The sequence below is a fragment of the Microcaecilia unicolor genome, chromosome 2 (genome assembly GCF_901765095.1).
Source record: "Microcaecilia unicolor chromosome 2, aMicUni1.1, whole genome shotgun sequence".
NCBI lineage: Eukaryota > Metazoa > Chordata > Amphibia > Gymnophiona > Siphonopidae > Microcaecilia > Microcaecilia unicolor.
In genome coordinates, this window is record NC_044032.1 from 110,985,887 (window position 1) to 110,998,545 (window position 12,659).

The window sequence follows — 12,659 nt, forward strand, 5'->3', positions numbered from 1 at the left end:
CTGAATCATCACATGCAAAAAAAACCTCCTGATAAATAAAGAAATAGAGCTTCTGTGCTCACAATAACTGTGTAATATTACTAAGCGGTTCAAAAAGTACACTTATCTCAAAAATTTGCAGTCGGAAAATAACACCTCCCACGGCCCGACTTCAGACCCAAGTTTCGATCTCTGCCTCAGGGTCCGTGGTGTCAAACTGTAGAGATAGTGTAATGCTGGAACCTCATGGTTATTGTGAGCACAGAAGCTTTTTGTTAGCGCAGAAGCTCTATTTCTTTATCAGGAGGTTTTTTTGCCCATGATGATTCAGTGGATCTCCTTTATGTTGCAATACTCAACGACGGAGCTCTTCCTGCACATTTGAGGCTTTTTCCTCCAATTTAAAAAGAGTTTTTTGGTCACAATCATACTATTGTGGATATCATTGTTGTTGGATTGAATTAACCTGATTATCCCCAGTTATTATTTATCTGAATCATTATTCCACATTGATCGTCTGTTTGGCTTCTTCAAACCCAAAATGGTGTATATTCAATTTATTTCGTTGGAAACATACTTATTGTCCAATATTAGTAAAAAATAATACACCTAATTAAATTTTTTCTCTTTTAAAACCAGAAATTATTTAACAATGCAAACACTTGGGTCTCTAATCCAATTCCCACTGATTAAGGTAATCCCAGTTTCACAGGCTTTACTCCTTTTGAATTAATATTACTAAGTAATAATTTATATTACTAAGAGGAATCATTACAAAGGAAAATAACAAAATTTTTAGGAAATATTTCTGAGGAAATCTTTAGAAGTCATACCTGGAACTCTGGGAAAACAACAATCTCAATATTAATCATCTGTAATAATATTAATTTTGTTCAAATTTATGGTCTATTATCATTTTCAAAATCTTAACCGTTTCCTACTCCTGTAGAACTTCATTTGCTGTATCGATTTTCTTTTCTCAAAGGGTTCGATTAGGTTATCCACGTAGCTCACTAACAAGATTATATCTGAAGCAAAGTTATTTACTACCACCGTTAGGTCCTGGAGCGCCTTCCAGATGATATTCAATGTAACCTCCACGGGAGCCGAAAACTCCAAGCTGATAGCTCATACGGGTTTAGGAGTGGCACCGCCGACTCGGGTTCAGCTGTAAACGACTTCCGTTTCAGCATGGACTCCTAACTCATTCCTCCACTCCTTTGGACATGGTGGTTAAATGATTCGGGAGCGATGAAGTTATTTCCAGGTCCAAGAGTGTTGACGCTCCTTCGCCGGCGCTAATCAAAGGACTCACCAGCCCAGTTACCCATAGAGGCCCGTATCCAATTCAAGATGTGTGTGGTGTTTTTTTAATAGTTTACATGGTAATTCTCCATCTTATATTTATTTATTTGGATTTTGCTCACACCTTTTTCAGTAGTAGCTCAAGGTGAGTTATATTCAGGTACACTTGGTGTTTCCCTGTCCCTGGAGGACTCACAATCTAAGTTTGTACTGGAGGCAATGTAGGGTTAAGTGACTTGCCCAACATCACGAGCAGCAGTAGAATTTGAATCAGGCACCTCTGGATGTCAAGACCAGTGCTCTAACCACAAGGCCACTCCTCCACTCCAGGCATACAGCACTTAGGGCAGAAAGGTATTGCAACTATTTCTGTGTGTCTGAGTATGTTAGATTTAATTGGTTTCCCTAATTTTGCAAGGACATGGGTTTCCAGAAACCCTTTTTTACTTCAGTATCCAAGTGCTATGAATGTTCATCTGAAACTGATATTTTCTTCTACTTTTGCTTTCTTGGCTGCTCATATATGGAATTCTTTACCCGTCTAGTTAAGGACATTGGTTATCATTTATTTGGGAAACTTTTAAAAACTATTTTAAGAAATGTATGCTAATGAGTTTTTTTAGGAATAAATTATCATGTTACTGTTGTTTCTTTCTTTACAACATCCGTAAAATCCGCCCCTTTCTTTCCGAGCACTCTACCAAAACCCTCATCCACACCCTTGTCACCTCTCGTTTAGACTACTGCAATCTGCTTCTTGCTGGCCTCCCACTTAGTCACCTCTCCCCTCTCCAATCGGTTCAAAACTCTGCTGCCTGTCTCTTCTTCCGCCAGGTCGCTTTACTCATACTACCCCTCTCCTCAAGTCGCTTCACTGGCTCCCTATCCATTTTCGCATCCTGTTCAAACTTCTTCTACTAACCTATAAATGTACTCACGCTGCTGCTCCCCAGTATCTCTCCACACTTGTCCTTCCCTACACCCCTTCCCATGCACTCCGCTCCATGGATAAATCCTTCTTATCTGTTCCCTTCTCCACTACTGCCAACTCCAGACTTCGCGCCTTCTGTCTTGCTGCACCCTACACCTGGAATAAACTTCCTGAGCCCCTACGTCTTCCCCATCCGTGGCCACCTTTAAATCTAGACTGAAAGCCCACCTCTTTAACATTGCTTTTGACTCGTAACCACTTGTAACCACTCGCCTCCACCTTACCCTCCTCTCCTCCTTCCTGTACACGTTAATTGATTTGATTACCTTATTTTTTGTCTGTTAGATTGCAAGCTCTTTGAGCAGGGACTGTCTTTCTTCTATGTTTGTGTAGCGCTACGTACGCCTTGTAGCGCTATAGAAATGCTAAATAGTAGTAGTAATTCTCCATGATTTGCATTGGATCTGTTAAACTGTAATCCGTAGCCTTGAGGTGGTTGCGGATCATAAGAATGAATGTATTTATGTATATAAGTGTGTAATTTCATGCACAGTGCACGTCAATTTGCATGCAGTGTTATAGAAATAGGGGGTTATTATCTGGGACCTATATCGCTTAAGTACACCAGCCAAACTGGTTTGAAAAAATGAGTGGATCAGTTTAATGCTGTATCGGAGGAAAAGACCCCAGCAGTCACATTCTCACCAACCAAGGCTATAGCTTTTAGCTAATTGTATGGTAGCTATATTGTGACTCCGTTATCATTCAAGGGCCCGTTTACTGAGCCATGTAGGTGCTTATGCATGCCCAACGCGTGCCAATTTGGAGTTACCGCGTGGCCCGTGCAGTAGTTTAATTTTTTAAGCACACCGGAAAATAGTTTTTATTTTCTGGTGCATGGCGAAAATTGGGCAGTAACTCCGATTTGACATGCATGGGCGATTATCACACAGTTAACACGAGAAACCTTACCGCTAAGTCAATGGCTGGCAGTAAGGTCTCAGACCCAAAATGGACACGCGTGCCCAAAACAGGCACCTACACTACCGCAGGACATTTTTCAGCACACCTTAGTGAAAGGACCCCCCGCTGATCTAAAAATACCTCCACATTTTTTATATTATGCTTAATTTCGTGATTGTAATTAGAACTGTCTCTTTCTTCAAACATTGAGTTCAAACGTATGTGTACCAAATTCAAAAAACACTTATCTTTAAATTAGCTGACTTTGAAACATCATGGATTGTATCCCTTGTCCCAATGATGGCCTGCATTTCCACACTGAGGCTTCCTCAGGGACAACCTCGAGAACTGACATAGCTGTGCATCTAACTGTATCTCAGTAGCTCAATGAATTTTTCTGAAAATGACAAGACAACATGAAACACTCATTAACTATTAGCATGTGTTATCCGATAAACCTATTCATTAATATGATAACCTTTTGATTAATGTTTATAATGTTTGTTCTTTGAATACCTTCAATATTATCATGGTGTGACATGCTTCTAAACTACAATTATCTTTAATACATATGATAGCCAGGCCACAACCATGTGACCTACAATTATGTCAATTACAAGATCTTTTTTACTAAACAATGCTAACATGAAATAATGCCAGGTCTGCTACAAAATTGATATTGATAAAAACCCTGACAAAGATCAATTTCAAACACCAGCTTCATCTTATAATTTTTCTAAAAAGGGACATCAGCAAAATGACTTTTATAAATACAGAGTTTAGCGACCAGAGGATAAATGATGATACCACCCACTATAAAAACGTGTTTATCACTGTAATACAATTCCCATAAAATGTTACAAATCCTATCCCCAAAATGCTCACTGCAACGGTGTCTTTTCGTCAGGATAATGCTACTACTTCTAAGGCCGATGCCTCCATTTTGAAAAGAGAGAGTCGCCTTAGGCCCTGAATTTATACCCATATACTAAATTTAAGTAAACATAAGGATGTCATCTGAACCGTCTTAATTGCTTTAATTTATCAATATTTGTTATTCTAGTTAAAATACACTTCAATTTCACCTTTACTTAAGCAATAAATAATTAAAGGGGGTCCTTTTACTAAGGTGCGCTAACAGATTTATCATGCACTAAGGATTAGCATGTACTAAATGATAAGACACCCTTAAGAATATAATGAGTGCCTTATTTAGTGCATGCTAATCAGCGCATGCTAAATCCATTAGTGCACTTTAGTAAAAGTCCACTAAGGATTCTGATGCTACCTGCTAAATATGATGATGTCATTTAAACCTCACTCTGCTTAGATGCTTTAATTTATCAACATCTTTATTACTTTATTTATGATATGCTGTAATTTCTCCTTTATTTGAACACTAATTTGGATAATTTTCATTCGGTTGTGACATGAGCTTTCTGCTGAAAAAAGATTTTTGATGCTACCTGCTTAATTAAAATAAATCTTACAAATAACTTTATGATCATATCAAAGTTGATTACCTCCAAAACACACATTTTGGAAATGATGATCCATATTCAATTCTGGTGTGGTTCAAATAAATGGAAACAGTATCACCATAGCAGACAACTATGCTGTATTTTGACATTAAAACCAAATTTGACAAGAACTGTTGTCTTAAATTATTTCCCCCAGTATTGATAAATGAATTGAATGGGTGTACAATATAAAGACCACTGATATAATATGATTGTGCTTAATTGTATGCCTTTAAGTACGTGTGATTGTAAAGATTATTTGCAATCAGTGGTCTTAATTTATATTATACATCCATTTAAGACCAAAGGAAAAGATGAGAGTGCATAGAGGAAGGGAGCTGTTTTTAAGAGTATACACCACTGACTACAAAACCTTGATTCAAATCTCAGAAGATGTATTTGGCTTCTGATATTTCCCTGGCCTCTGATCTTTTACTGTTAGGGGAGCCCCTTCAAGCCAAAGCCTGAACAATATAGTTCCCAGAAAACCATCAAATGGGAATAAGTGCAATTCAAACCAATTATACTACTCACTCTCATCTTTTCCTGCCTTCTAAGATAGGCCAAAAAGTCAGGTAACCAGCTATTATTCTGCCTGTCTACTGCTGAGGTGAAAGTATAAATTAAATCCTGTTGGTTAAGTATAGTGGCAGTGGGAGCCTAGGCAAACACTCTGTCAGATTGTGTGTGTGTGTGTGTGTGTGTGAGAGAGAGAGAGAGAGAGAGAGAGAGAGAGAGAGAGAGACAGACTATACAGCTGTTTGACTCATTTATTTGCATAAAAACTTCATCTTTCTGTATATGGTCCTGCTCAGTAACAGGAGTAAAAGTCTACCAATCTAACAAAATGTTCATTTGAAATAACAAATCAAATAGTTTAGATTGATGTGAATCTATAAGTGCCCACACCTAAACCAGATCTAAAAACTTTGAGCTCGTAGAACATGGATTTTGAAGTGGAACTATGACAAGTGCAAAGTGATGCATGTGGGTAAGAGGAACCCGAATTATAGCTACGTCTTGCAAGGTTCCGCGTTAGGAGTTACGGATCAAGAAAGGGATCTGGGTGTCGTCGTCGATGATACGCTGAAACCTTCTGCTCAGTGTGCTGCTGCGGCTAGGAAAGCGAATAGAATGTTGGGTGTTATTAGGAAGGGTATGGAGTCCAGGTGTGCGGATGTTATAATGCCGTTGTATCGCTCCATGGTGCGACCGCACCTGGAGTATTGTGTTCAGTACTGGTCTCCGTATCTCAAAAAAGATATAGTAGAATTGGAAAAGGTACAGCGAAGGGCGACGAAAATGATAGTGGGGATGGGACGACTTTCCTATGAAGAGAGGCTGAGAAGGCTAGGGCTTTTCAGCTTGGAGAAGAGACGGCTGAGGGGAGATATGATAGAAGTGTATAAAATAATGAGTGGAATGGATCGGGTGGATGTGAAGCGACTGTTCACGCTATCCAAAAATACTAGGACTAGAGGGCATGAGTTGAAGCTACAGTGTGGTAAATTTAAAACGAATCGGAGAAAATTTTTCTTCACCCAACGTGTAATTAGACTCTGGAATTCATTGCCGGAGAACGTGGTACGGGCGGTTAGCTTGACGGAGTTTAAAAAGGGGTTAGATAGATTCCTAAAGGACAAGTCCATAGACCGCTATTAAATGGACTTGGAAAAATTCCGCATTTTTAGGTATAACTTGTCTGGAATGTTTTTACGTTTGGGGAGCGTGCCAGGTGCCCTTGACCTGGATTGGCCACTGTCGGTGACAGGATGCTGGGCTAGATGGACCTTTGGTCTTTCCCAGTATGGCACTACTTATGTACTTATGTACTTATGAATGGCTTGGACCATTCTTCTCCAATGCCTACCACAGATCAAGTATGATTAGCCAATTCCCTTAATTTGGATAGTTTTGGGGTTTAATCCCAGTCAGTTCATCTACTGCTACCTCTTCAGTTTTATGTTATACTTTAATCCCTCAGTCTTGAAAATTCTGATATAGCCCTGTTGTATGACAGATTTATCACATCGTTCAGGAGGTAAACAGTATTGGACTTTTGATGAACATCAACACATGAAAGCTGTCACCCTGCATATTATATAGCACAAAATGCCAGTTGCTTCTCTTCTCCAGAGCTGTCCTAATTTATTTTTTTATTTGTTCATGGTGACCTTTGCAAGTATATTCTACTTACAGCTGATGACACCAACATGGACTCCATTGTTTCCAGAGTTAAAAAAAAATGTTCTGTCAAAAACTCGCTAGTTGCTATGGCCTGTCTGAACACTCACAAGAAACTCTGAATTTTGAATGAAGTACTCCTCAGATTTCCATGGAAATCTGTGACTTTTTTGGCAGTCTGCACCAAATGCCTCTTGATTGCATGATTAGGTCTTGAAATGTGAAACATTTTATCATGCAGTGGTCTGTACCCATGTTGTTGGGGGAGGAGGGCAGAGAATCCCTTTCCAACTGGATGGAAAAGTGCTTCAGCATTTGGAGGCTGTTTGGAGGGCCAGGGGTGACAATTTTCTAATGGAAAGCTGCCTCAGCAGAGGAATAAATCTCTTCCCAAGGGGTTGTCTCTGAGGAGGAACATCATCCACCTACCTGACACATCACCTGCTCAGAGCTCATGAGCAGGCTGTGCTGATGTCATGTTTATTAAAGCACTTAGGAGCTTCAGTGATTCAATGTGATGAATTGGTACATTCACTTCCTAATTGTGTCACGTTTCTTAAAAAAAAAAGTATTAACTTATTCTACCCTCTGATGCCATGCAATAGATTTGTTCTCCAGGGAGTATTCATATAATTGTCTCCTTGATAGAAATGCTTAAAATGTCATGTATAAAAGATATATGTTGTGATACTGCAGTACTTTACTTGAACTAACCTCAGTTTTATCACAGGACTGATGGGCGTCGTTGGTCTTTGGCTTCACTTCCTTCCTCTGGATATGGCACAAATACCCCCAGCTCCACAGTCTCTGTAAGTGCTAGTTTTCATTCAGCTACACATTTGAGCTCTGCAAACTGTTCTGCAAAGTTGGTACCTTGAGGGAAGTCAAGGATAACATGTACATTTCTGTTACCCTTGGCAGTTTTGTGCTTTGGATGATGTGCTGACAAATTAATGTGATGTGAATGCTTTCATTACTGGAATACTTTCATTACTCGTTTGTGATGCATAGCTAAATCCCTGTAGTGAGAGAACACACCAGGTGTTATACTCCTTGGCTTTTCTGAGCACTACACATATGTTAGCGAATTGAGATATTTAAATTAAATTAGTCTTCTAGTTGAGAGTTTTGTGGTTAAATTTTTTTCTTTTTCATGCAATGATCTAGGGGGTAATTCTCCGAGGACAAGCAGGCTGCTTGTTCTCACTGATGGGTGACGTCCACGGCAGCCCCTCCAATCGGAATCTTCACTAGCAAAGTCCTTTGCTAGCCCTCGCGCGCCCGCGCGGCCGTCTTCCCGCCCGAAACCGGCTCGAGCCGGCCAGTCTTCTTTTGTCCGCACTCGGTACGGTCGTGTTTTCGCCGTGTCGAGCCCCGGAAAGTCGACCTCGCGCGTCCTTTTCTTCGACGTGTTTTTTTTTTTTTTTTTCTTCGGAAAATCTTTAAAAATTGTCGGGAAGTGCTCCGGAAGCCCCTCGGGTTTCGTTTTGCCCCTTCCCGTATTTTCAGTCTTTGCCCCGGTAAGTTTTCTTTCGTCGTCGGGGTAGGCCTCTTTTCGGCCTCGGTCGAGATTTTTCTCCCTAACAGTTTTTGGTGCTCATTTCGTCATTTCGGATTTTGATTTCGCCGGCGTGATTTTTCCGCCCATGACATCGAAGCCTTCCAGCGGCTTCAAGAAGTGCACCCAGTGCGCCCGGATTATCTCGCTCACTGACAGGCACGCGTCGTGTCTTTGGTGTCTGGGGGCCGAGCACCGCCCTCAGGCCTGTAGTCTGTGTTCCCTTTTGTAAAGGCGGACTCAGGTAGCGAGATTGGCCCAGTGGAACGTGTTGTTCTCGAGCTCTTCGTCGGCATCGGCACCGAGGGTATCGAGTGCATCGACGTCTTCAGCGTCCAGAGCTTCATCCTCGGCCGCCAGTGCATCGAGTGCATCGAGGCATCGGCCCTCTGCATCGGCGCCGGGACATCGGATAGCTGCATCGACGTCAGTGGTACCGGGACCTCGTCTGCTGATGTCGTCGGACGGTGGTGCATCGTCGGGAGTGCAGGTGAGGGCTGTCCATTCCCCTGCTGGTGGCGGTGAGCCTTCGGGTGGGTCTCCTCCTACCCTGAGGGCTCCTGCGGTACAGCCCCCCCGAGACCGACCTCCTTCGGCCTCGGCCCCGAGGAAGCGACGGCTGGATTCTACGTCCTCCTCGTCGGTGCCGGGGAGCTCCGGTGACATGCTTCGGAAGAAGTCGAAGAAGCATCGACACCGGTCTCCTCCCCGCGTCGGCACCGAGAGCTCTGGGTCGCCGAGGGAGTCGGCACCCAGCAGGCATCGGCACCGAGAGGACCGCTCACCCTCTGTTCAGGAGGTGTCGATGCGCTCCACTCTGGACAGCCCGGAACAGCTTCCTCGCCCGGAACAGGTTCTGACGTCGACGCCTGCATCGTCCTCTCTGCCTTTCTCTGCAGCCGCTCTGAACGAGAGCCTCCGGGCCGTTCTCCCAGAGATTCTGGGAGAGCTGTTGCGCCCTACCCCTCCGGTACCGGCGGTGCTTGCGCCTCCGGTACCGTCGAGCGTGGCGCCGGCTGGCCCATCGCCCGGGGTGAGGTCCCCGACGTCGGTACCGCGTGCGGTGCCGACTGCGGCCACCTCCCAGGAGGGCTCCCCAACTACGTCGGCGGAGGGAGCTTCGCCGATGCGGGCGAGGGAGTCTACCTCTCGACGCCCCCATCGTGGACGTGGCTCCACGGAGTCGAGCCGGGCGAGGTTGCAGACACAGGTTCGTGAACTTGTGTCTGACACCGAAGGTGAGGCCTCATGGGAGGAAGAGGAGGACCCCAGATATTTCTCTGACGAGGAGTCTGAGGGTCTTCCTTCTGATCCCACTCCCTCCCCTGAAAGACAGCTTTCTCCTCCTGAGAGTCTGTCTTTCGCTTCCTTTGTCCGGGAGATGTCTACGGCCATCCCCTTCCCGGTGGTTGTGGAGGACGAGCCCAGGGCTGAAATGTTTGAGCTCCTGGACTATCCTTCTCCACCTAAGGAAGCGTCCACTGTTCCCCTGCACCATGTCCTAAAAAAGACATTGCTGGCGAACTGGACAAAACCATTAACTAATCCCCACATCCCCAAGAAAATTGAGTCCCAGTACCGAATCCATGGGGACCCAGAGCTGATGCGCACTCAGTTGCCTCACGACTCTGGAGTTGTGGATTTGGCCCTAAAGAAGGCTAAGAGTTCTAGGGAGCATGCTTCGGCGCCCCCGGGCAAAGACCCTAGGACCTTGGACTCCTTTGGGAGGAAGGCCTACCATTCTTCTATGCTCGTGGCCAAAATCCAGTCTTACCAGCTCTACACGAGCATACACATGCGGAACAATGTGCGGCAGTTGGCGGGCTTGGTTGATGCTCTCCCCCCCGAGCAAGCCAAGCCTTTTCAGGAGGTGGTCAGGCAGCTGAAGGCGTGCAGAAAATTCCTGGCCAGAGGGGTGTATGACACCTTTGATGTTGCGTCCAGGGCCGCTGCTCAAGGTGTGGTGATGCGCAGGCTCTCATGGCTGCGTGCCGCCGACCTGGAGAATAGACTCCAGCAGCGGATTGCGGACTCGCCTTGCCGTGCGGACAACATTTTTGGAGAGAAAGTCGAACAGGTGGTAGAGCATCTCCACCAGCGGGACACCGCATTCGACAAGTTCTCCCGCCGGCAGCCTTCAGCATCTACCTCTACAGGTAGAAGATTTTTCGGGGGAAGGAAGACTGTTCCCTACGCTTCTGGCAAGCGTAGGTACAATCCTCCTTCTCGACAGCCTGCGGCCCAGGCTAAGCCCCAGCGCGCTCGCTCTTGTCAGCAGCGTGCGCCTCAGCAAGGCCCCTCGGCTCCCCAGCAAAAGCAAGGGGCGAGCTTTTGACTGGCTCCAGCAGAGCATAGCCGAAGTCCAAGTGTCAGTGCCGGGCGACCTGCCAGTCGGAGGGAGGTTGAAAGCTTTTCACCAAAGGTGGCCTCTCATAACCTCCGATCAGTGGGTTCTTCAAATAGTCCGGCAAGGATACACCCTCAATTTGGCTTCAAAACCTCCAAATTGTCCACCGGGAGCTCAGTCTTACAGCTTCCAGCACAAGCAGGTACTTGCAGAGGAACTCTCCGCCCTTCTCAGCGCCAATGCGGTCGAGCCCGTGCCATCTGGGCAAGAAGGGCTGGGATTCTATTCCAGGTACTTCCTTGTGGAAAAGAAAACAGGGGGGATGCGTCCCATCCTAGACCTAAGGGCCCTGAACAAATATCTCGTAAAAGAAAAGTTCAGGATGCTTTCCCTGGGCACCCTTCTTCCCATGATTCAGGAAAAAGATTGGCTATGCTCTCTGGACTTGAAGGACGCCTATACGCACATCCCGATACTGCCAGCTCACAGACAGTATCTGCGATTTCAGCTGGGCACACGTCACTTCCAGTACTGTGTGCTACCCTTTGGGCTCGCCTCTGCGCCCAGGGTGTTCACAAAGTGCCTGGCTGTGGTAGCAGCGGCACTTCGCAGGCTGGGGGTGCACGTGTTCCCATATCTCGACGATTGGCTGGTGAAGAACACATCCGAGGCAGGAGCCCTGCAGTCCATGCAGATGACTATTCGCCTCCTGGAGCTATTGGGGTTTGTGATAAATTATCCAAAGTCCCATCTTCTCCCAGTGCAGAAACTCGAATTCATAGGAGCTCTGCTGGATTCTCGGACGGCTCACGCCTATCTTCCAGAGACGAGAGCCAACAACTTGTTGTCCCTCGTCTCGCGGGTGCGAGCGTCACAGCAGATCATAGCTCGGCAGATGTTGAGATTGCTGGGCCACATGGCCTCCACAGTCCATGTGACTCCCATGGCCCGCCTTCACATGAGATCTGCTCAATGGACCCTAGCCTCCCAGTGGTATCAGGCCGCTGGGGGTCTAGAAGACGTGATCCACCTGTCCACGAGTTTTCTCAAATCCCTGTATTGGTGGACGATTTGGTCCAATTTGACTCTGGGACGTCCTTTCCAAATTCCTCAGCCACAAAAAGTGCTGACTATGGATGCGTCTCTCCTGGGATGGGGAGCTCATGTCGATGGGCTTCACACCCAAGGAAGCTGGTCCCTCCAGGAACGCGATCTGCAGATCAATCTTCTGGAGTTGTGAGCGATCTGGAACGCTCTGAAGGCTTTCAGAGATCGGCTGTCCCACCAAATTATCCAAATTCAGACAGACAACCAGGTTGCCATGTACTATGTCAACAAGCAGGGGGGCACCGGATCTCGCCCCCTGTGTCAGGAAGCCGTCAGCATGTGGCTCTGGGCTCGCCGTTACGGCATGGTGCTCCAAGCCACATATCTGGCAGGCGTAAACAACAGTCTGGCCGACAGGTTGAGCAGGATTATGCAACCTCACGAGTGGTCGCTCAATTCTCGTGTAGTGCGACAGATTTTCCAGGTGTGGGGCACCCCCTGGGTGGATCTCTTCGCATCTCGAGCCAACCACAAAGTCCCTCAGTTCTGTTCCAGGCTTCAGGCCCACGGCAGACTGGCATCGGATGCCTTCCTCCTGGACTGGGGGGAGGGTCTGCTGTATGCTTATCCTCCCATACCTCTGGTGGGGAAGACTTTGTTGAAACTCAAGCAAGACCGAGGCACCATGATTCTGATTGCTCCTTTTTGGCCGCGTCAGATCTGGTTCCCTCTTCTTCTGGAGTTGTCCTCCGAAGAACCCTGGAGATTGGAGTGTTTTCCGACCCTCATCACACAGGACGAAGGGGCGCTTCTGCATCCCAACCT

At 45.9% G+C, this 12,659-nt stretch overlaps 1 protein-coding gene across 3 annotated transcripts in view; it reads left to right on the forward strand.

Moving 5' to 3' along the window:
• Positions 1–12,659, forward strand: part of MAST4 (microtubule associated serine/threonine kinase family member 4) — a 905,366-nt gene that overhangs the window by 688,350 nt on the left and 204,357 nt on the right. For all 3 annotated transcript variants that reach the window (XM_030193210.1, XM_030193211.1, XM_030193212.1), the window contains one exon: positions 7,613–7,691. In XM_030193210.1, the coding sequence (XP_030049070.1) occupies positions 7,613–7,691 (79 nt within the window). The remainder of the gene's footprint in view (positions 1–7,612; positions 7,692–12,659) is intronic.